Raw genomic sequence first — 24,465 nt, forward strand, 5'->3', positions numbered from 1 at the left:
TTGCATGGCAACTCTATGTAGAAAAATGTGTTTTGTTTTGAAATTTGCATAGAATCAAACATATATGCAAATTAATATGGAAACTGGACAAAGTGGATAAATGGAGTTAGGAATGAACACATAAAAATAATGCAATTTACTGGTTAGCATTTGTATTTGTGTATGTGTACCTCTGCATAGATAGTTGATAGATATAGATAGGGATAGATAAGATAGATAGATAGATAGATAGATAGATAGATAGATAGATAGATAGATAGATAGACAGACAGATGTAAATCTAGTCTTCCTTTATCCATGCACAGTGGTTTGCTCTCTTCTTGCTTGATCTATTCATCCCTGCCAAAATTACTCCATCCTTTCTTTAGTTTTTTCTATTTCTCAATGTTTTAACTCTCTCATATCCCCTTGCCTTTTTTCCTTCTCTCCTTCCTCAGGTTCTCCTTCAATTTATTTGGCCTGTTTATGCATTTCCCCCTAGTTTGTCATGGCTTTATTTCAATAGGTCATTGATTGCGTTTTGCTGACTTCTTCTATTATAATTTTTGGGTTGCATTTTTTAAAAAAATCTACCATCTGTTTCCTTTCTTTTTTATGGTGAGGAGAAGATAATTTTGCTGTGGTATTAGTATTATTTTCCAAATTTTTGTTTTGAAATGTTAGCTGAATGGACTGGATAACATTTGCTGTCAGAAAGAATGGATGGAAGGATGCTGAATAATTAAATTTTTAAAGGATCCTTTTCTTTCTTTTAAGTGGAGAGTGAGGGAAAAAACAGATTAGAACTGAGACAACTATAAACAAAAACTTCAAGGTCTTTGCTGTTTTCCCAGATAGGCAAAAGTGCATATATAAATCAAAATATATACTGGAATGAAGAGATGTTTCATAGAATCGCAGAATAGAGAAAACAGATATATCCACTTAATTTCAGTACAAATGGGGGGAATAGTCACTTGAAATAGAGAAAATTTTTTAATTAGCATAGCGGGGCTGAGTATAAGATAGAGTCTGTGTCCTCATTCTGCAAATGGTGCTTTTTGTGATTTTCATGTGTTCTTTTCATTTTTACTTTTTTGTATCATACACAGGTGAAACTCAAAAAATTAGAATATTGTGCAAAAGTTCATTTATTTCAGTAATGCAACTTAAAAGGTGAACCTAATATATGATATAGACTCATTACATGCAAAGCAAGATAATTCAAGCCGTGATGTGTCATAATTGAGATGATTATGACTTACAGCTCATGAAAACCCCAAATCCACAATCTCAGAAAATTAGAATATTGTGAAAAGATTCAATATTCTAGGCTCAAAGTGTCCCATTCTAATCAGCTAATGAAGCCATAACACCTGCAAAGGGTTCCTGAGCCTTTAAATGGTCTCTCAGTCAGGTTCAGTAGGAATCACAATCATGGGAAAGACTGCTGACCTGACAGTTTGTGCAGAAAACCATCATTGACACCCTCCACAAGGAGGGAAAGCCTCAAAAGGTAATTGCGGATGAAGTTGAAAGTGCTGTATCAAAGCACATTAATAGAAAGTTATATGGAAGGGAAAGGTGTGGAAGGAAAAGGTGCACAAGCAGCAGAAATGACCGCAGCCTGGAGAAGATTGTCAGGAAAAGGCCATGCAAAAGTCTTGGGAACTTTCACAAGGAGCGGACTAGGCTGTAGTCAGTGCATCAAGAGCCAACACACAGAGACGGATCCTGGACATGGGCTTCAAATGTCGTATTCCTCTTGTCAAGCTGCTCCTGAACAACAATGTCAGAAGCACCTTATCTGGGCTAAAGAAAAACAGAATTGGTCTGTTGCTCAGTGGACTCAGAGTCTGGAGGAAGAATGGAGAGGCACACACTGCAAGATGCTTGAAGTCCAGTGTGAAGTTTCCACAGTCTGTGTTGATTTGGGGAGCCATATCATCTGCTGGTGTTGCTCCACTGTGCTTCATTAAGTCCACGGTCAACGCAGGCATCTACCAGGAGATTTTGGAGCACTTCATGCTTCCTTCTGCAGATGAGCTTTATGGGGATGCTAACTTCATTTTCCAGCAGGACTTGGCACCTGCCCACACTGCGAAAAGCACCAAAACCTGGTTCAATGACCGTGAGATTAGTGTGCTTGATTGGCCAGCAAACTTGCCTGACCTGAACCAGAATCTATGGGGCATTACCAAGAGAAAGATGAGAGACATGAGACCGAACAATGCAGAAGAGCTGAAGGCCGCTATTGAAGCAACCTGGTCTTCCATAACACCTCAGCAATGCCACAGGCTGATAGTTTCCATGCCATGCCGCATTGAGGCAGTAATTGCTGCAAAAGGGGCCCAAACCAAGTATTGAGTACATATGCATGCTTATATGTTTCAGAGGTCCGATATTGTTCTATGTATAATCCTTGATTTATTGATTGCATGTAATATTCTAATTTTCTGATATTGTGGATTTGGGGTTTTCATGAGCTGTAAGCCATAATCATCACAATTATGACAAATCACGGCTTGAACTATCTTGCTTTGCATGTAATGAGTCTATCTCAAATATTAGTTTCACCTTTTAAGTTGCATTACTGAAATAAATGAACTTTTGCATAATATTCTAATTTTTCAAGTTTCAGCTGTAAAACTAGAGAATGTTAAAAATGGAAAAATCACTTTTGCTAAAAACAATTATTAAAGAATGAGACGTGTAGAAAAAGAGTTTTAAGGCATATAGCAAGGGTCTTCAAACTTGGTAAGTTTAAGATTTGTGGAAGTCTACAACTCTTAAAGTTTGAAGACCCTGGCATATAGATTGGAAGGTAAAGAAACAAAAAATGCATTGAGGTGGAGCAGTTGTAACTGGTGTATTCTTAGCCTAAGCTATTTCACAGAGTTGTTGTTGTGAGGAAAACAGGAGACAGAAGCAGTATTTATGGTGTGTTCACAACCTTGAATTACCTATCAAGTGAAGAAGGCAGGATAACTGTTTAATAATGATTAAATAAATTCCAGAAAAGGCATTGTTTCCTAGTTGATCCCAGACACCTGGGAAGCTAAAGTGGGCAAAAACTCCTGTCAGCTCTCTTAGCTGTTAACCTCCCTTCTACACTCTACTGAAAATCTCCTGTTTCGATTGCACTGAGGTGCTACATGTCCCTGATTTGTCCTTGATGGTAGCCTGAAGACTGTGGTTAGTATAAACTACGTCATATTGAAACAATGTGCCATGATCATATTACACTAGTATTACATAATCATAGTGGTTCCAGGTTTGCTTTCAGGACTATTTCAATTGATAAAACTGGGGTGTTATCCTGAGAAATCCTATTGTTCATGCCTTCCAATATTGAACAGCTCAGGCCTGAACCTTTTTATCAACGGACTCTCATTTTCAGAATTATTTTCCGTAATACTGGCTCCATTGTCTTTTCAGTACTTGGAAAAGGGATTTTTCTGTGCCTTTTAACTTCCACTTTAATTTAATTGTTTCTGTAATTGGTGTGTGTGTGTGTGTGTGTGTGTTTTAAAAGTTAATCTTATTACTACTATTTAACTCCTGCTGTTTCCAGATTTTAATTGATTTTTTTTCCTAGCGATCGTTTATTACTCTTGCCTTCAATTTTTTAACCGTTTTATTAGGCTGTATTAGAGTTTATTCTAGTTGGCTGTTTTAGTTTTAACCTAGATTTAAATTTTTATGTAAGCCATCTTGGGAAAACAGCTGTTTTGAAAGGTGGCATGTGCACGTAGATGTGCATGCGCACACATACACACATACATACAATTTTATAACAGATGTGAAGGTGAATTACAGCTTGGTAACTCTCAGAGCAGTTCCAGTTCTGCAGAACTGGATGCTCTGCCTTGTGAATGTGGGTCAATGTCTCCCCAATGTCTCCCTAATCCAGTGGTGGGATTCAAATTTTTTTTACTACCGGTTCTGTGGGCATGGCTTGGTGGGCGTGGCAGGGGAAGAATACTGTAAAATCTCAAGTCAGAGGTGGGATTTGCCGGTTCTCCGAACTACTCAAAATTTCCACTACCAGTTCTCCAGAATTGGTCAGAACCTACTGAATACCACCTCTGTCCTTATTCCAAGAATTTGGAGAAAGGAGCAAAAAAAAGCATTTATTTTCCCCCATTTTTGTTTTTTTCATTGGGTGGGGAATGGGAGGCCCTCCTGTTTCTCTTGTGCATGCACAGACAGAGGAAGACAAGACTTCATCTACACAGCTTCTCTTTCCTGAAGGCAGCCTTTCCATAGTTTGGGAAGGCATTTTCCCCAGGCTGGAGAACTTTCATCGCCATAAAATGAGATGGAGGAAATCTCTTCTATCTGTTTCTCCAAAGTGTCCTAGCAGTATCAATTAGGAAAGGGGGACTGTTCGGATAGTCCTGGACTTAAAACAGTTCATTTAGTGAACATTCGAAATTACAGTGGCCCTAACTTATGATCATTTTTCACACTTATGACTGCGGCAGCACCCCCATGGTCATGCACTTAAAATTTGGATGCCTGGCAACTGGTATGTATTTATGATGGTTGCTGGGACCATTTGATCCCCCTTTTACGACCTTTTGACAAGCAAAGTCAATGGAGAAGCTGGGTTCACTTAACAACCATATTACTAACTTAACCACTGCAGCAATTCATTTGATAGCTATGGCAAGAAAGGTCATAAAACGGAACAAAACTCATTTAACAACTGGCTTGCTTAGTCATGGAAATGTTGGACTCAATAGTGATAGTAAGTCGAGGACTATGGGTACCATGGCCATACTGAATATGACACCAAGAAAAGTTGCAAAAGTTTAATCTATTTGCAATTTTTCATTGGTGTCCTACCCAGTATCCTCTATCCGTTCTCATTGTTAAATGCTTTGAAAGCAGCTTGATGAGAAATCCTTTTACTTATTGGGAGAAACGTGATGAGCATCCTTTGGTATCAGAAAGAGGACAGGGAACGATAAATGGAAACTAAGCCAACAATACAATAACACAATAGACATCCCTGGCAAAGTCTTATTTTCCAGCTATGCCAGAGAGGTAGACTCTGAGAAGACTATGGGAGGAAAGAAATTAATCACTAAGAAAAGCAACCTAGAACTAAGAAGAAATTTCCTGACAGTTAGAACAATTAACCAGTGGAACAACTGGCCTCCAGAAGTTGTGTGTACTCCATCACTGGAGGCTTTTAAGAAGAGATTGGACAGTTATTTGTCTGGAATGGTATAGGGTTTCCTGCCTGAGCAGGGGTTGGACTAGAAGACCTCCAAGGTTCCTTCCACTCTGCTCTGCTCTGCTCTGCTCTGCTCTATTCTATTCTATTCTATTCTATTCTATTCTGTTCTGTTCTGTTCTGTTCTGTTCTGTTCTGTTCTGTCCTATTCCTATTCCTATTCCTATTCCTATTCTATTCTATTCTAGTCTAGTCTAGTCTAGTCTAGTCTAATTCCTATTCCTATTCCTATTCCTAATTCTATTCTATTCTGTTCTGTTCTGTCCTATTCCTATTCCTATTCCTATTCCTATTCCTATTCCTATTCCTATTCCTATTCTAGTCTAGTCTAGTCTAATTCTATTCCTATTCTATTCCTAATTCTATTCTATTCTATTCTATTCTATTCTATTCTATTCTATTCTATTCTATTCTAATTCCCATTCTTATTCTTATTCCTATTCTTATTCTTATTCCCTATTCTATTCTATTCTATTCTATTCTATTCTATTCTATTCTATTCTATTCTATTCTATTCTATTCCATGAGAATGAGATGTGTGACCCAGAAAATGAGAAATAGTCTGGGGCACATGGTCCTGATGGATGGGATGACAAAACAGAATGATCCAAAATGCATCTGGGACACATATAACTTTTAAGGGTGGGCGGATAGAGAGTTGGATGGATTTTCACTCTAGGGAGGGAATCTGAAATGATCTAACCAACAACCAAGCATGGGTTAGTGATTATTCATCAGATTTACGGTTTTATACATTACAGTGCCGTAATGACTCTTATATGAAAGCACAAATATTTTCCATTCAAATAACATTTTGCGGGTTTTTCATCTAACACTCTAACTTTAATTACATGAAGAATGTAACCTGTATCAAATTATGAATATGTTAACATATTGAATGAGTATATGAAAAATAAGCACCAGATTTTTTTTGTTATGCTGTACAGGCACACAAAGGTATAGCAAAAAGAAAAGAAAAAAGAGGCTGGTTTTCTTGACCACATTGTCATAATATACATATAGAACTGCTTATTGAATCCAGGCTGTGTAGGCAACAGCAAGAACCTTGGCTCCACACCACCACAATGTAAGGCCACAACAAAGGAAGGAAAAGAACAGGCTCTTTCATTCCATGTCTCCAAATATTACCAACACAAGGGCTAAAACATTACCTCTGTCTGAAGTATATCTATGCATTCATGCATAAGGTATTAACTAAGATCCCTGAGTACCATTGCTGAAATACTAATATATTCAAATGATATTCCAAAAATATATATTTAAAAAATCCACACTAGGTCAAATAACTATCTTGATATCTTGATACAAAAGGGTTCACCCCTCCCCAAAAGAAGCATTCACACCTTTTTCATCAAGCTCATGAATCACATGTTAATATGGAAGATGACGAAGAGGTGTCAGTCCCAGCTTGCATTACAGAAGGGAAAAGAATAACAGTTGGAAATATGCTGGTACAGAAGTTATACAATTCAAACTTTTTAGACAAAGAAAGGAAAGAGGACAAACTATGAAGATTGCTAACTTGATACCTGCTGTCTTTGAATTTTGTCACAGATCAGAAGGCACTGGGACAAATCCAAGGGACTTAAAGTGTCAAAATGGGTCAGATATTGGATTTTACCAATAGAAGTTGACCTTAGCAATGGAAAAAATCAAAAAGGCTTAGAAAGTGGACTAATATTATATTGGCATTCTTTTCCTTTAGGGAAATCTGTTGCCTTCATGAGAAAAAAAAATAACCACTTTCTTTAATGAAGGGGAAAGCACCTTTCCAAAATGTTTATGTCTATCCCCAGATTGAAATTGCATTAGAACACATAGCCAGGAAATACCAATCAGCAAAATTGTGGTGCATATCTAAAGTTTCTATAAAGCAAACAGAAAGGATTGTGTCTTTAGCAGCACTAAATTACCATAAATAACTTCAACTATTTATATGAAACCTCTGTTTTTTTCCATTTGCCAGAGGTCTATACATCACAGAATTCTGGAATTGTAATGGACCACAAATATCATCTTAGACTAACTTTGAGATAATTCTCCATTCTCTTCAAAAACCTTTAGAGATGAAGGAATGATAACCAACATTGTAGTTTGTATGCTGCTCCACTCATATACAAGCCACATTTTCCCTTAAAAACAAGCTTGAAAAAGAACCCTAGATACCTGCAAATATTTGTAATCCATTTCTGTGGTAATGTAAAATAGTTCCTGACTATCAATCTGCACATACTTTAATAGAATGTTAATGTTTTACAGACCTGTATTCATAAATGTAGTTTGTAACCAAACTACTGCATCCAGTTTTGATCACCACAATATAAAAAAAAAATGTTGAGACTCTGGAAAGAGTGCAGAGAAGAGCAACAAAAATGATTAGTGCTGGAGGCACTAATATGAGGAAGGGTTGCAGGAATTGGGTATGTCTAGTCTAGTGAAAAGAAGGACTAGAAATGACATAGTAGCAGTCTTCCAATATTTGAGGGGCTGCCACAAAGAAGGGGTGTGTGTGTCAAACTTTTCTCCAAAGCATGAGAAGGCAAGGCTAGAAACAATGGATGGAAACTAATCAAGGAGAGAGGCAACCTAGAACTAAGGAGAAATTTCCTAACAGTGAGAACAATTAACCAGTGGAATGGCTTGCCACTAGGTGCTCCATCACTGGAGGTTTTTAAGAAGAGACTGGACAAACCTTTGTCTGAAATGGTATAGGTCTCCTGTTCAAGCAGAGGGCTGCACTACATGACCTCTGAGGTCTCTTCCAATTCTGTTGTTCTATGTTCTATGTATGTCATTTAGCCAAGTCAGGCCAGCATAACTTCTTACCTACAGAATGAACGGGAACCCACCAGCTATGGACTGTCAGGTTTCCAATCCTCCCTCTCCCAATGTTGTTTCGGACAGACTGCAAAACTAGAAAGTATTTTCAGATTCTACATTCCCATCTATAGCTACATTTGAATTGGTAAATATTGTAGTTCCAATCATGCTGGGCAAAATATGTTTGATTTGTGATGCCAAGATATTGATTGTTCACCCATGATCAGCTTTCAAAAGCAAACTTGAGCATACATCAAGTAAAATTATAACAGCTTATGAGGTGGACAAAAGATTGTGCTACAGATTCTACACAGCAGGGCTGTAAAACTTGTGGACTGCGGGCCAGATGCGCTGGCCACTTCATTGCCCAATTTAGTGGAGAGGAAAAAAGTCCGATACTACCATGACGATGTGAGTTTGACACCCATGCTATACAGTGAGGTACAATCTATTAGAAGAAGCTGATAGAACCTTATTTGCTGTCTGGATGAACTGCTTGGGCTGGGTTTTAAAGCTGTATCTAAAATACCTAATCAAAGAACGTATTCCTTCATATGGAATTCAACACCTAGTGGTTAGGTTTTCTTAATGATCTCCAAAGAGACGTTCAGCCAATTCCAGTATAACATTTCTTTCTCTTTCTTCTGCAGCGTTAATAGAAATGAAAATGCTACACAAGAAAATGCAAACATCCACAAAGACTTTGTGAGGAGCGGTAGATTCCAGCAGATGTTTGCTCAGTCCTGGGAAAATATTTCATTGGAATTAGCTCTCTGTGTCAATGACAACTTTTGACAATTGCTGGATTTGCTTCTCCGGCAGTGGCCACTTTAAAATCAACCAAGTAGGTGGGCCCCCCCTTAGTTCTTTTTTCACCCCCTCCCTTTTTGTCTTTGCTAAAGAGAGAAGAAAAGTGAAACTCTGTAGACAGCCTGTAATAATTTTGGGTGGGGAACAGTGGATTTGGATGGGGTGGGGGGAGAGAGAGAGAGAGAAGAGAGAGATACAACTTTAACTAACTGCAAATTATTAGTCTCAGAAGTATGGTACATCTGAAATATTTTTTTGTCACTTGAACATGTGGAGTCCAGAGCCAACTTCATTCTCCCATTCTAAGGGAACAAACATTTCACATTCACAGATGCTCCTAATTTGGTGTGGTTTGGGGTATAATTTAGATCAAACATAGCAAATAAGTCAATGAGTCAAGGTTTTCTTAATTTAAAACCTTAAATGAGTCAAGGTTTTCTTAATTAGGTGCCTCCAAAGGAAAAAAAAATATGGGACCACATCAGTAGGTGTGGGTGTGGTACCCACAATTCTGGAGTTTTTCCTATGACCAGAGCTTAGTGCTGCTTAGGCATATCATCAACATTTTTCCCCTTCAGATTCTCAGGGACAATAATAAATCTGTATGTGGCATAGACATCAAGACGCTGCTTTGGAGAAGCTGCCTAAGAACACCGTCTCTTTGGCAGATGCTGTAAAGGAGATCATTGTGCTGTGATTTAGGTCTCTCTTTCCATTTTCTACTGTAGTGCCAGCGGTTTGTTTCCTCTACAAGGAGACTGCATTCCAGCTAAGACTTCTTAACTTTCAGACTAATATAAAGAGTTGTAACTATTCATTAAAGAAAATGTTCACGTCTTGCCTGAGAATTTTGAAGCTTACACGAATTATGAAAAAAAAAAAAAAACCCTGTTGGCTGAGAAAAATTAAGTTGTTTGTCTTAATTCTGTATTTTGATCCTTTGTTACGTGGAAAAAAAAAAGTGTTAAGATGCAATTGCTCTCTCTTCCGAGAAAGTCTAGTAATTTTGGTGCCTCTATATGGCAGAGATCACTTGATGCAAAACATTTGCTAATCATATTTTAGTACAACAAGATAAACAAGCTGGAGACAATGAGATCTCACGTATTTCTCAAGACAACTCCATAAACTTATGTATGTATGTATGTGGGATTTGGTTCCAGATTTGAGATCAGTGGCTTGAAGCCATAATTGACTTCAGTGGGAGCAGTGCTATTGTCTGTGTTGATCCTGGAAGTGACTTTTGCATGGATGAGATTTATAATAAAATACTTAACTTTAAGATAGTTTCAAGAGTGTCTTCAGTGCAGAGTAAAAATTATATGAAACATGAGTTATCCTATCAGGTTTTGATGGAGAAGGGAAACACTATTTTCATGAAGAAATTCATACAGCATCTTGCTTGGTTGTTTGATTAAAAGATAATACCAAATCAATATTTTGTGAATCCTGAGCAATGGAGAATTTGGATTTTGTGGTTCTTTCAAGGATTCTACTACTTAGTTGTGGGATCTGTTGGATTTGCACTGTGCTTGCCTAGTTCTTATAGCAAAAATCAATGCAAAATGTGATGAGGGGTTTCTAGCAATGGTCATTATGAGTGAACCTCACACCAGTGGTGGTATTCAGCTAGATCGCACCGATTTGGGTGAACCGGTTGCAAGGATTTGGCATGGGTTGCTGAACAGGTAGTAACTTCTGGCTGGCCATACCCCCAACCTAGTCACCCGGTCGCCGTTTGCTCACTTGCTTTGCCCGCCCGATGCCCAATGCTCACCCACCCAGTCATACCTTCCTTAAGGTATTTCTTTTTTTTAACCTCCTGACAGTCAGCTGTTCATAAGATTACCCTCACTTCTTACTGCTTCACCCAGGAGGCTTCCGTGAAACCCTGGAAGGCAAAAAATGGAGGAAAAGGGAACAGCCCCCTCCATTTTTTGCCTTCCTGGGTGCCAGGGAAGCTTCCTGGGAGCAAAAATGCCCCCCCCCCCAAGGCTCCTCTGAGGCCAGGAAGGCCCCAAAACGGAGTGCAGAGGGGTGATGCGCGTCCCTCCTATGCTTCATTTTTTTTCTTCCTGAGGTCCAGGGGAGCCTTCTGGGAGCAAAAACTGAGGCTCCCCTGAGGCCACGAAGGCCCCAAAAATGGGCTTGGAGGGTGAGGGTGGTGCTGTCCCACCCAATCGCATGGCCATGCTCACCTAGCCACAGCCAACTAGCCATGCCCACAGAACCGATTGTAAAAAATTTTGAACTCCACCATTGTCTCACACTAAAGCTTGGTTTAGACTTGTCCGCAAGTATACATAGGCACCAGTGCATACCTATGTTACAAACGGGGTTGAGGGTCAATGTAGGTTGCAGATGGTTGCAGATGAGCCAGCCTGCACACCTTTCAAATCTCAACTACCTGTTGTGTGGAGATGTATGTCCTGCATGCTGATTGGTTGGCCTGATTTCCTGCTGGGAGTGCTTTGTTATTTGAGCACTCCCTAGCCAAAATATTAAACATTTGCAGAAGTAGAAATGCAACAGCTGTGCAACCATTTTCAAATGATAGCAATAGCACTTAGACTTATATACCACTTCACAGTCCTTTATAGCCCTCTTTAAGTTGCCCCCAACAATCTGGGTCCTCATTTTTACCAACCTCGGAAGGATGGAAGGCTGAGTCAACCTTGAGCCAGTGAGAATTGAACTGCCGGACTGGTGGTAGCTGTCAATCAGCAGTAGTAGCCTGCAGTATTGCATTCTAACCACTGTGCCAGCATGGCTCTTAGACACATCCGTTCCCTAACTTGCAGTGATGCAGAAGTTTAACACAGGCTTAACACTTCACCTATGGTCCTTCTGATTTCAGAAGAATTTGCCTCCACGGCCATGCCATGGAGAGGACAGTCTTTGCCTACGAAGTAGTATGGGAGAACATTGAAAATGTTGTATTGCATCTATCTTGGGTAAAACCTTCAGATACATTTAGATAATAAGTGCTAATATTTATTCAGAAAACTATAGCTCGTCTGGTCTAGTGGCTAAGGCACCCAGCCAGAAATTAGGAGACGGTCTGTCTAGTCCAGCCTGAGGATGAAAGCCGGCTGGCTAACTTCACATCAAACTCTCTCTCTCTCTCTCTCAGTCCAACCCATCTCACAGGTTTCTTATTGTGAGGAAAATTGGAGGAGAAAGGAGTATTAGGTATGTTCGCTCCCTTGAGTCATTTATAAAAGGGTGTGTGTGTAAAACAATCTTTAAAAACCTTTCATGGGTTATGAAGGTTTGAAATCCACTAACTGTTGGAAGAGAACGTTGCAGGTGGTTTTGGAGGCTTCCAATATGTCATTCGAATGACATTTGATTTATATTGTAAAATGTTGCTGGAAAAACTACTTTTACAATTTTTTTGTAATTCTCCAGACTTTATAAATTCACAATAGAATTTAAAAGCAACTTCACACATTGCATTAATCATATCTTTTGAATTCCTGATATTTTGAAAGTTATTTTGACTACCTTTTACTCCTCGCTCTGCATGAATAGCATTCTCCTGTAGACTTAAAGGGATTCAGAGGTATTTTAAAAGTGCCATCTCATGTAAACGCCACCATTCTTATAGCAGAATTGAAAGTACCTCTATTCTAGTGACTGGGGACTGTGGTAAGCAACTTGTGACATTATTTTATTCTATTAATACACATGCAACCCTTAAGAAGTTAACCTCCTCTTTTGGATTTACATGGGGGGAAAATAATTGCAAACAAGTTTAAGATATCTATATTTGCCTGAACCTGCTGCAACAGACTAAAAGCAAATAGAAGTCACGTGGATATTCTTCATTTTTCTTCCCTCCAAAATACGATAGTACTGGAAATTTTGCAGGCTTTGCTAAGTGTTCCTAGCTGTCATACAATAGCTTTAATTTTTGATTTATCCACAGCATTCTGCATATTGCTGCTGAACCTGTCATCACATTGTCATTGCTTCCTTTTCCTGAACTACTGTTGCATTCTTCTTAGATGTGCGCTGTTGGCTGAGATATATATAATAGGTAAAAATAAATCTACTTTGTTAAATATAGTTTCTAGAAATGAGAACTATGCAATAAAACCAGCCTAAGATTTCATGTTTTATTGCTCTAATTTCAACCGGGTAGGTTTTTGTTTTCTTTGTGATGCCTGGAAAATGTGAAGATAAAGACAAATTTCTGAAAAGAGAAAAATGAACTTCATATGCCCATGTTTTGTGTTAACTGTGGCACTGGTGTGTGGGTGGGTGTTTCTGTGTATTATTTCCCCCTTTCTTTTTCTGTAGGAAAAGAAATTTTCTTTGCTATGTAGGAAAGGGCAGTAAAATTGACTGAAGGCATTATTAACAGAGCAAAGAGCATTGATGGCAAGGTAGAAAAGTCTAAGGATTGCCTGTCTGGCAAAAAGAGAGCGGGGTGGGTGGGTGGGTGCGGGAGAGGATGTTTAGGTGTGCATAGGAATGCTGCCCTGCAGCAAAATGCAACTGTCTTTAAAACATTAAAAAGCTGGAATGAGCAAGTTTCTGAAAATCAAAGGGGAAGTCAAAGGAATTGGCTTCTGCCTGGCAAAGCAGCCAGATAGGCCACAGGAAGTGACTCACATGATAAACCAAGAGGCAACTGTAAGCTCCCCTGACAATGTGCCCGAAAGCCACTGCCAAAAAGACAGATGCCGTTGCTGGAAAACTCTGCCATCATTGGGCATGTGGACTCGATGCTTTCCGCTTAAAGAAGGGAGGCAAAGGAGGAGGAGGAGGAGGAGGAGATAACAGAGATCCATTCTCATTAGAATCATTACATTTGAATGTTGCTTCCTTGTAAAGGTGAACCCTTCATAAAAATGCCGTCACCTCCTTGCCAGGTTCATAACTGGAGTGAGAAGCAGGATTAGTGGGTGGTATTCTACCGGTTTGGCCCGGTTCTGCCGAGCTGGTAGCGCCGATGAGCAGCGGAGACCGAACCAGTTCTCTCTGCCACTCTGCTGTTGGGCCTACCTGCCTGCCTGGGCTCCCATATTCACCTTTATTCCCTGCTTTTGAAGTGCAGCTGCTTTGCGCGGCACAGCAGAGTACCCCGCAGCAGCTGCTGAAGCGATAGGAAGAGTACAGGCTTGCGGGAGGTGAGTTGGAACGCCTCTGCAACTATGCAAATTGCACATTTGGCACGCAAATGCACACAAAGTGTGCACGTGCACAAAGCTTGCCCACCAAGCCACTGCCACCGAACCAGTGGTAAAAATCTTTGAATCCCACCACTGAGCAGGATCCTATTGGAGAGTGCTCTATTCCAAGCTACCTAATTGTACCGAACCCACTGTGGGTTTCCTCTCCCTTCCTACATCGTAACCTTTTCAGTCTCAATAAATCAATATCCTACTGCTCCTTTGTCATACTTTTGATTTGTCCTCCTGACATGCGACCACATTTTTATTGATAATCCCTTGTGCGCGCAACTGGGACATTTCTCAGGCTCTGCAGTACTGAATCTGTTATGTCCTGAGGACTCAAGGAGTTCTCACTCAGGTCCACTCACTTTGTGTGGGCGATATTCCCCCATTCCCATTGGTTGGTTCTCCCCAGCAGCCAGCTATAAAAGCAGGCTGCGGGGTCCAACTGCTTGCTGATTGCTGCGAGCCAGTTCCAGGCTTGGCAAGCACAGTCAGCCCTTTATTTGTAAAATAAAGTACTGTTGCACTCATGCTCTGGTTCAGCCTCTCATTGCTCAAACTTAACACTGGCGACGAGGATGGGATGGCTACCAGATGCACCTTGCAACCGCTGAGTCACTAGCCACCGATCCGCAACCCAGAGATCGATCGGCTGGCGATAAGGAAACGCTGATCCGCAGCCAGAGAAAGCGGTCTGAGTCAAAAGTTAGAAGCGTCTGTAGCCGCTTGTTAGCCCCGCTACTGGAAAGTGAAGCGCTGCAAGCCGCAGCCGCTCTGCATTTGGCGCGAAATTCAAACGGGTGTCATTTGAATTTCGAGCCAGTAGGAATCACAGCACAGCGCTGTAGAGAGTCACTAACGCCCACTTTTTTTGGCACGAATCTAGACACCTCCACGGCTAGCAGCCAACGTGGTAACCCAGAGAGAGAAAGAGAGGTTAGCAAAAACCTCTCCAGAGCTGATTTCACTAGTAACTCACGGCGCTCGTAGTCCCAGAGAGATTTTTTCCGCAGGTAGCCCAGCCGTTCCAGCACCATGAGTTCCAACCCAGTATTCCCAGCGTTTAAACCAGACGAAGAGAAGTGGGAATCGATAAGAACCGTTTCAATCATTACATCGATGCGGTCAGCCTGGCGGATGCGGGAGAGCATCGGAAAAATCCTATTTCCTAATCTACTGCGGAGCCACTTACGATACGCCGCAGCACTCGTAGCGCCGAGAGAATTAAAAACGCTTCCGTGGTCCGAGTTGCTTGAGATCCTCACTAACCACTACGCTCCCAGACCTTCACAAATCGCCAGGAGGTTCACGTTCCCGTGTATGAGGAAGCAATCAAGTAAGGAGACCATCAATCAATATATGGCGCCCTCAGAACAGCAGCCCTGCACTGCGGGTTTGGAACATACCTGGAGGACATGCTCCTCGATCAATTAGTTTGTGGGGTCAAGGATCTCAACCTACAGAGGCGACTGCTAGCTAAAAAGACCTCAACCTTGCAAGCGGTAGAGGAGGCCCTAGCAGCCGAGCTAGCAACGAACTCAGCCACCGAAATTCAGGGCCCAAGTGCCAAGCTAGCATCGTTCCCAGTCCATTCCGAAGAGGTGGAAGCGGAGGAAGCCCACAACGATGAGAACGATGTCCATCGCCTCACCAATGACAGACGGTCGCAGGTAGGGGCCAAACAAGAATACACCGGTCCACCCAAGCACATCACGCTGTGCCTAGCCTGTGGGGATCACATCAAAGGGCCACCTGCAAGTTTAAAGGAGCCGCTTTGCAACAACTGCCATAAGAGGGGCACATTGCAGAGTCTGCCAAGCCCCCAAAACGCTGCACACAGACCCCGTCCTCGCACTCCGGGACCACAGAGGCAAGTATTAAACTGTCGCACGCACCGCCTTGCCAGGCGTACTGGCCACACTGTTAGTAAAATTTCTCTCCCGTTTCCCTAGAAGGTAAACCGTACATGGAGGTTGACAGGGTCAGCGCTCTCAATAATCTCGTGGAACACCCTCAAGAGACTCCACCCCAGCCTATCTACTACCCGGCTTCAGAGATGCCAGTTCGGTCTGAAGGACTACCAGGGAAGGCCATTCCCGTGATCGGCAGAGGCAAGTTCTTTGTCAGTTTTAGAGCTTTTAAAGGCCACCTACCTCTAGTGGTAGTTAACGGCAATCTACCCACCTTATTGGGGCTCGATTGGTTTCCCCACCTCGGCCTAGGGTTAACAGGAGTCCATGCTGTCTCAACCTCAGACACTGACTCCTTATTCGCTGACTACGCAGATGTGTTCAGCGAAGAGCTGGGGTGTTATAATGGAACCCCCATCTCGTTCACCGTTGACCCCAGGCAGTCCCAATCAGATTAAAACCACGTAGAGTTCCATTTGCTATTCGACCAAAACTAGACGCTGAATTGGATAAACTACTAAAACAAGGGGTCATTGAGCCAACAGATTTCGCCAAGTGGGAGACGCCCATTGTCACACCCCTCAAAAAGATGGTAGCCTGAGAATTTGCTCGGACTACAAGACAACAATCAATAAATATTTACAAGTTAGCGCCTACCCTGTGCCCGTCATTCAGCACTTATTGCACACATTCGAACCGGGCAGTATTTTTGCTAAATTGGACATGTCTCAAGCATATCAACAGTTCCCTGTTGATAACCGAACAGCGGAACTTCAGACCATCGTCACTCACAGGGGTGCCTTCCGATGCAAGCGTCTCCAATTTGGCGTAAGTGTTGCCCGGGTATTTTTCAGTCCCTCATGGAGCGGATTTTACAGGGCCTCCTGGTGTAGTACCCTACTTCGACGACATCTTGGTCTCGGCCAGGGACAGACCCCAACTCTTCCAGAGAGTGCGAGCAGTGTTAGAGAGGTTCAGACAGCATGGCCTCAAGTTAAAAAAAAAAAAATGTGCCATTGCCACTAGACAGGTGGACTTTCTGGGTTATAAAATTGACGCCTCTGGCATTCACCCCTGGAGTCCAAGGTTAGGCGATCCACGAAGCTCCCACACCGACCTCCAAAACGGAGCTACAAGCTTTCTTGGGGCTCCTAAACTTTTATGCATCCTTCTTGCCCCATAAAGCCTCAGTAGCCGAACCCCTACACAGATTACTAGACAAAAAGTCACCGTGGCACTGGGGGCACAAAGAAGACCAGGCGTTTAACGCCGTCAAATCACTACTTACGTCAGAGGCAGTGCTCATCCAATTCGACCCCAACCTTCCTTTAGTACTGGCAGCAGACGCATCCCCTTTGGAATTGGGGCGGTCCTTAGTCACCGACTCGCCAATGGCGCCCGAGGCCCCCATCGCCTTTTTCTCCAGGACGCTCTCGGCCACGGAGCGAAATTACAGCCAAATTGACAAGGAAGCCCTAGCAGCTGTTGCAGCCGTGAAAAAGTTTCACGAATTCCTTTTTGGCCACTTCTTGAACTGGTCACCGACCATAAGCCCCTTCTGGGCCTACTGGCCGGCGACAAACAGACACCTCAAGTCCTCTCCCCTCAGATGACATGGTGGACACTTTTCCTAGCGCCTACTCATACAAACTTATCCACCGCCCGGCAAAACTCTATCCCACGCTGACGCGCTCAGTCGCTGCCCTTACCCGCTCCGGCTGAAGACCCAGCTCCTGTCAATGCCATTTTTGAAATCACACAGTTGGACCTGCCCATCACCGCCCTTGACATCGCCGCCAAAACCAAGGCAGACCAAACGCTCGCCCAGGTGCTCGACTGGGTGAGGAGGGGTGGCCGGGAGGCAACGTTGATAACAAATTCGCACCCTTTAAGACTCGCATGCAGGAGCTGTCCAGTTTGCAGGGTTGTCTTCTGTGGGGCACTCGAGTGGTCATTCCGACCTCGCTGCGCACCCGAGTCCTGGAGGCGTTGCACGAGGACACCCGGCATTGTGAGAATGAAGGCGTTGGCACGCAGCTCGTGTGGTGGCGGGTCTAGACGAGGACATTGTCAATTGGGTAAGTTCCTGCAGCATTTGCCAGGAATCCCGTCCTGCTCCCCCATCGCCACCCCTACCAGATGGGAGAGCGCCAGCGCCCCTGGTCTAGAATCCATATCGATCTGGCCGGCCCGTGCATGGAAAGATGTTCCTAGTGGTCGTGGACACTTATTCCAAGTGGATAGACGTGGCACAGCTATCCACGACCACCACACTAGCAATCACCAACGTGTTAACGCGCCTGTTCGTTACACATGGACTACCCGACTCCTTGGTCTCCGATAATGGCCCACAGTTCGCATCAGTAGAATTCAGCCGTTTTGCAGCCAACCTTGGCATTCGCCACATTTTCACAGCCCCATTTCACCCTGCGAGTAATGGGTTGGCTGAAAGGGCCGTCAGGACCACCAAAGAGGCCCTCGCTAGGTTTGGCAGAGATGACTGGCACCACAAACTCTCACGGTTCCTGATGAGCCAGCACTCAACCCCTGTGCAGTCACCAATAAGTCCCCAGCGGAACTTCTGATGGGCCGGCGCCTGAGGACTGTATTAGATAGACTGCACCCACAATACTGCCCTGACTCTCCCTCGCTTCCACTTCGGGGTTAGACATTTTATGTTACAGGAGCCGGTATTCGCAAGGAATTTCGCTGGGGACCCGCTTTGGATTCCGGGCGAGGTCATCGCCGTCACCGGGCCGAGATCGTATAGAGTCAGGCTGGAGGATGGTCGCGTCTGGAGGAGGCACATAGACCAACTCAGAAGGCGCCTCAGCAACCTCGCAAACAAGAATCCAGAGCCTCCAGTCGAAGGGGAACCGTCTCATCCGCCGTCCAGCCACACCGCACCCAGCGACCAGTCTGCGCCAGCGGTCGTTCCGGTCAGCCCAAACTTGGACAACAGCGCCCAGAGAGTTGACCAACCTGATCCAACCCACGAGAGCTCGACCCCAGAAACCAACCCGGTGGTTCCCGAGGATGCCCAGTCCAGAGAGAGTGTTGGCGACACTATACCAGCTCAACCGTCACAGACTGATACCGAACAGACAGACAATGTTCCCGAGTTGCGCCGCTCCGGCGCCCAACACAACCCCGTCTACCTCAAGGACTATGCGTGTTCGCATCTGGGGGAAGGGGTGTTATGTCCTGAGGACTCAAGGAGTTCTCACTCAGGTCCACTCACTTTGTGTGGGCGATATTCCCCCATTCCCATTGGTTGGTTCTCCCCAGCAGCCAGCTATAAAAGCAGGCTGCGGGGTCCAACTGCTTGCTGATTGCTGCGAGCCAGTTCCAGGCTTGGCAAGCACGGTCAGCCCTTTATTTGTAAAATAAAGTACTGTTGCACTCATGCTCTGGTTCAGCCTCTCATTGCTCAAACTTAACAGAATCAGTAGCTCTGTGGTGAACTGTAGGGCACAAGGGAACCTTTTCCAAAAGAAGGGCACATTTTAGAAGCCACCTTAGAAGAAAGTTATCCCCCCTGGGATCAGAATCAGAATCCAGAGTTAACAGGGTGGCAGGACAGGAGAGTCACATGACCTTACTTAGCCTACACAAAGAACCTTGGAAGCTACGTATCTTTTTGAGTTTACAGGGCATTCATCTGTTGGATTTTAACCAGCTGCAAGAAATTAAACAGGGGACCATTTAAAATACACCCTCTTGATTTTTCATGGTATTCTAATGAACTGGAAATTAGCAAATCATAAAATTGCTGGAGTGGAAGAAATTGAAACCGTTTTTGAATCCCTGACTTACAAATGGGGGTGGGTGGGATTTTTCTGCTTATACGACTGACAATCAAAGAAGATGGAAGAAAATAAAACATAGTAAAATAAAGCAAAGAAATGACTCCAAAAAATAATAGCTAGATATGAATCAACAAGAAATGTGGTTTCTTGAAAGCTTAACACACACACACAGTATTCTTACAACTTTTAATTGATTTCTTCTTTCCCAGATTCCCCGTCTCCCCATATTTCTTAATGCAATAGGTATGGCTTATAAATTGTAAGGTCATATTGGGATTGTCTGCCTAACGTTCACAATCCTGTAAAATTCAAGGCATTGCTTCCAACAGAAACAACAACGTTTTGGAAGGAACGCATAAAGGAAGGAAGGCCTTGAAGTATCAAACTGCCAAGTTTTCAACACAAAGTTTGCGCCAACACCTTAAACTGAGTCCAGAAAACAAACCCGCAGTTTGTGAAGCAGATACATAGGCTGATCAAAATGTACTTCTCACCAGCAGTCATACATTTGCTGCATTTCATACCCATTGTAATTTTCAGACATTTTTCAAGGGCAGCACTATCTAGTGTGTATTGCAGTAGCCTAATCAGAAAACTAAAGCATGAATAACTGGTGAATGGTCATAGCTTAGCAACAAAATATGGCAAGCTAATTAGTAGGTGCTTCATAAATTTTTAGAAAGATGAATATCTGTTCTGTATCTCACGGTTATTCAAAAGGCTGCAATAACAGTGTACATTTCTTGCCAATTCAGTACAATTTTCAATTTTAACAAATCTGATAAGTCATAGCAAGGATATTATCAATAAATTATATTAATACACCAGTAACATAGTAAATAAGCAAAAAAAAAAAAAGCTCTGCCTAAAAAGGACACAATAGCAAGCCTTTCCTAAGGCTAAATTCAATAGTAGTTATTTTTAATAATGAAAAAAGAGAAATAAATAAAATGTGATTTATCCAAGAAAGAGAAGGCTACACATTTCTAATAACAGCTATTGATACAGGTCAGGTATCACTTGTTTTATTTCAGATGAAGTTAGTAGCTGTATCTTTGGTTTATTTGTTTTTTTTTTTCCCCTAATATAAATCACACAGCTCAATCTAGATGGGGATCCTTACATTGGGAGGGCTTTAATGTTTTGGTTCTTGCTGCGGCCCCAGTTGGAATTAGTTTCAAGAGATCGCTTCTGATAGTGTAAATAGCAGGCCAAAAGTAGTCAATTTGGAGCAGGATCCTCAGGAGGTCAAACTATAAATCAGTGGTTTTTAAAGTGGGGATAATTTGGGGGCATATCCTGGGGGTAATGGAGCAATTTGTAATTGCTTGTTTGTCAGTCAAGGATCCAGTTTGGGATTGCTGTTTCTGGGGTGCCGGAGTAAAACAACAGAATCTGTCTTTGTGAGAGTAATGACATTATCTGAACTGGGGGGAAAGGATAATTGGATCAAACTGTTTAAAAACCACTGCTATAAATCCTTCATATCCCCACCCTGGGATCTCAACCTAGGTCGCAGGGTAGCAGCATTACTGCATGAGATTATTGTCTCTGTGGCTAAGTTGGTGGCAGGGGTTCCCTGATGGTGCTGGAGGATTTCAACCTGCCTTCTCTGGTCCAGGTGTCAGTGGTGGCTGAACAACCAGCTTTTTTGATCAAGTACCCCATTCTCAGAGGAGATCACGTTTTGGATCTAGGTTTTATCTAGCTTAGATGCTGACTTCTTCCATTAGTGACCTTTCTCTCTCTTTCTCTAGAAGCTGATGATGATCATTATACAATGGATTAGCTCAAAAGGTTACCTACAAATATGTACTTTGCTTAGAAAGCCCCCTTATTTCTTAATTGTATACACTGGAGTGCTAGGAGTACACTACTACTTTTGTGTCGGAAGGCACTTCTGGGTTGAAAAGATTAGCCAGTGACATCGCTGTTGCCCAGGGGACACTTGAGGGGCTCTTTTCATGTTCCTGTTATTTTCCCATGACAGTGGTACCTATTTATCTACTTGCATTTTTATGTTTTTGAACTGCTAGGTGAGCAGGAGTTAGGGCAAATTGACAGGAGCTCATTCTGTCAGGCGGTTCGCTCTCAGGTTTTGAACTGCTGAGCTGCTAACCTTTCAGTGGTCATTTAACTTACTTTTCCTAACCACATGAGCTACCGCAGCCCCTGTCTAGGGATACAAAGATACAAGTGAAGCCTTGAATGTGAATGTGGCCTCACTTGTATTGCCTGGCTAGGGATACAAGTGAAGCAATATTCAATGAATGTATGTCCTAGAATCTTCATAACATAAAGGTTCTGCAAACTCTTGTTTTAATTTGCTTTGAACAAATGTGTGTGTGTGTGTGTGTTTTCTAAATTAACTTCAACTTTCAAATCCTTGATTTGTTTTCTAGAAGAAAAAAATCACAATCTTAAAGGAAAATAATGATAAACAGTAGCAAAGAGTCACGTATTAAAAGACAATGTTTTACTGTCATATATTCTATATACTGTACCTATGAGGCTAAGGAGCATGGCAGTTCTGGCAGCATTTGTCCTTTCCTACGCCAAAATCAGCTTAGACTAATATTAAATATGCTTTTCCATTTCATTTCCTTTGGTCTGAAATCTAGTATGGAATAATATTTAAAAATCTAAAGTGTTCCACATAACCGGCTTGATAGGATCTGATGATGTACTGAAAAAAATCGAGCATTGAAACAATACAGCATGTTGCTGAAAACCAATCTGCCATTTTTGTTTCTAATTTCCATTTTCTTCTTTAAAGTTTCATAGCTTTTCCACTTACTTTTGCAGATGTGCAAACAGCATTTTCATGGTGTCATAGTTTGGCTTGGGCAATCTCTGTACAAGGTCCTTTATGGCTTTCACTTGACTATCGTGTTCTTGGATTTCTGAAAGAAGTAAAGAGTTATGGGTATTACAAGAGTATTTGACTGTCTAGGGTGTTTCTACTACCATGGTTGAAACAGACAAATGTGATCTAGAAGCATGGTTACAGCTGAAGTGCCCCATTTGAAGCATTATTTTCCAATAGAGTGTATTCACATTTTCATAAATGACAACTCCAAGGGCAATGAGATTTTTAAATCCTCAATTCACTACAGCCTTCTGAAGCTCCTGTCCTTCAGGGTACCCACAGGTTGGAGAATGGGGACTTTTGAATGTTGATGGAGATACAGCAGTGTATTATAGCTCAGAATGATGCTGTTATCTGTGATAAAGTGAGCTGAGATCCATGAAAGCTGAGGCATTATCATGGGATGCAACTAACGTTATAAGACTTGGTTGTCTTTGGAAGATTGGTGTGAGGTAGCAAAGGCCAGGATGTGACCTCTTATGCCTGAAACTCATTTTGTGAATTTCCTGGATAAATACTTTTTTAGCTCTCACTGGGCTACCATGACTTTTTAAAAATTTAATTTATTTTATTTTACAACAAATCCATCTTTCAGTTATAGAGTGTGTCGACTGAGTACATATACCTTGTGCAAATATTTATGTTTAATATATATTTCTTACTATGGTTACATTCATGTTAAAAATTGCTCAACCATATACATCTTATCATTATAACAATATTCATTTAACTTCTTACTTTATTTTCCAACCATTTATAAAATATATCCCATATCATATAGATTTCCCCTTCTTGTTGTTCTTTAATTGCCAACAGAATAGAATACTTTATTGGCTAAGTGTGATTGGACACACAAGGAATTTGTCTTGGTGTAAATACTCTCAATATACATAAAGAAAAGGTACACTCATTAAGAATCAAGAATCATAACGTACAACACTTAACGTTAGTCATAGGGTACAATCAACAATCAAATCATACTAGGATACAGTCAATATAAATCGTAAGGATACAAGCGACAAAGTTACAGTCCTACAATCACAAGTGGGAGGGGATGGGTGATAAGGAGTGATGAGAAGATTAACAGTAATAGTAGTGCACACTTTGTAAATAGTTGAACAGTTAATCAATTCAATTCTGCACATTCCAATATTTTCATGATCACCTCTTCCTCTATTGGAATCTTTTCATTTTTCCAATTTTGAGCAAGTACATAGCTACTGTTAATATATGTATGATTAAATATGTTTTTCTTTACTATAATTTTCAGGTAAAATCCCCAATAAAAATATCTCAGGCTTTAAGTCTGTGTGTTGTTTTACCATCTTTTCCAATAATGTGTGTATTTTTGTCCAAATACATGACTTAAAGGAATGGGAAAGTATTAGCTTATTCTTTTTCATCACATTGGAAATGCAAGCACCTTTTCTGATTCTGAAAGATCCAGATTATTGGCAAAACATGAACAATTTCTCATATGTGGAGGCCTTGATGCTCAATGATGTTACCTAGTCAGACAATGAAATGTCTGCAAGCAAACAATCAGAGAGCACCAAGGACTCTACAATTAAACTCTGAGCTACTTATATTCTATTCTATTGAAATTCCCCATTTATCATTTAACTTGGAAAAATAACACACACTTATCTATATGTGTGCACAATCTACCCATTAGGTCTTCCCCCATCCAAATATAATTAGCAGGAAAGCATTTGACTGTGTTAACAAGAACGCAATATTAAGTCATTCTCTTGCTCATTACTGACCATATTTTCTATTGAAATACAATTAAGTCATACCTTCACTAAGTTTTAAT

The 24,465-nt window shown here is 41.8% G+C and overlaps 1 protein-coding gene across 2 annotated transcripts in view; it reads right to left on the bottom strand.

The window, feature by feature from the left end:
* Positions 1-24,465, bottom strand: part of ARHGAP15 (Rho GTPase activating protein 15) — a 470,287-nt gene that overhangs the window by 13,898 nt on the left and 431,924 nt on the right. For both annotated transcript variants that reach the window (XM_087920289.1, XM_026717802.2), the window contains one exon: positions 22,578-22,683. In XM_087920289.1, the coding sequence (XP_087776415.1) occupies positions 22,578-22,683 (106 nt within the window). The remainder of the gene's footprint in view (positions 1-22,577; positions 22,684-24,465) is intronic.

Source organism: Pseudonaja textilis, chromosome 1 (assembly GCF_049901715.1).
Source record: "Pseudonaja textilis isolate UNSWEBS1 chromosome 1, rPseTex1.2, whole genome shotgun sequence".
NCBI lineage: Eukaryota > Metazoa > Chordata > Lepidosauria > Squamata > Elapidae > Pseudonaja > Pseudonaja textilis.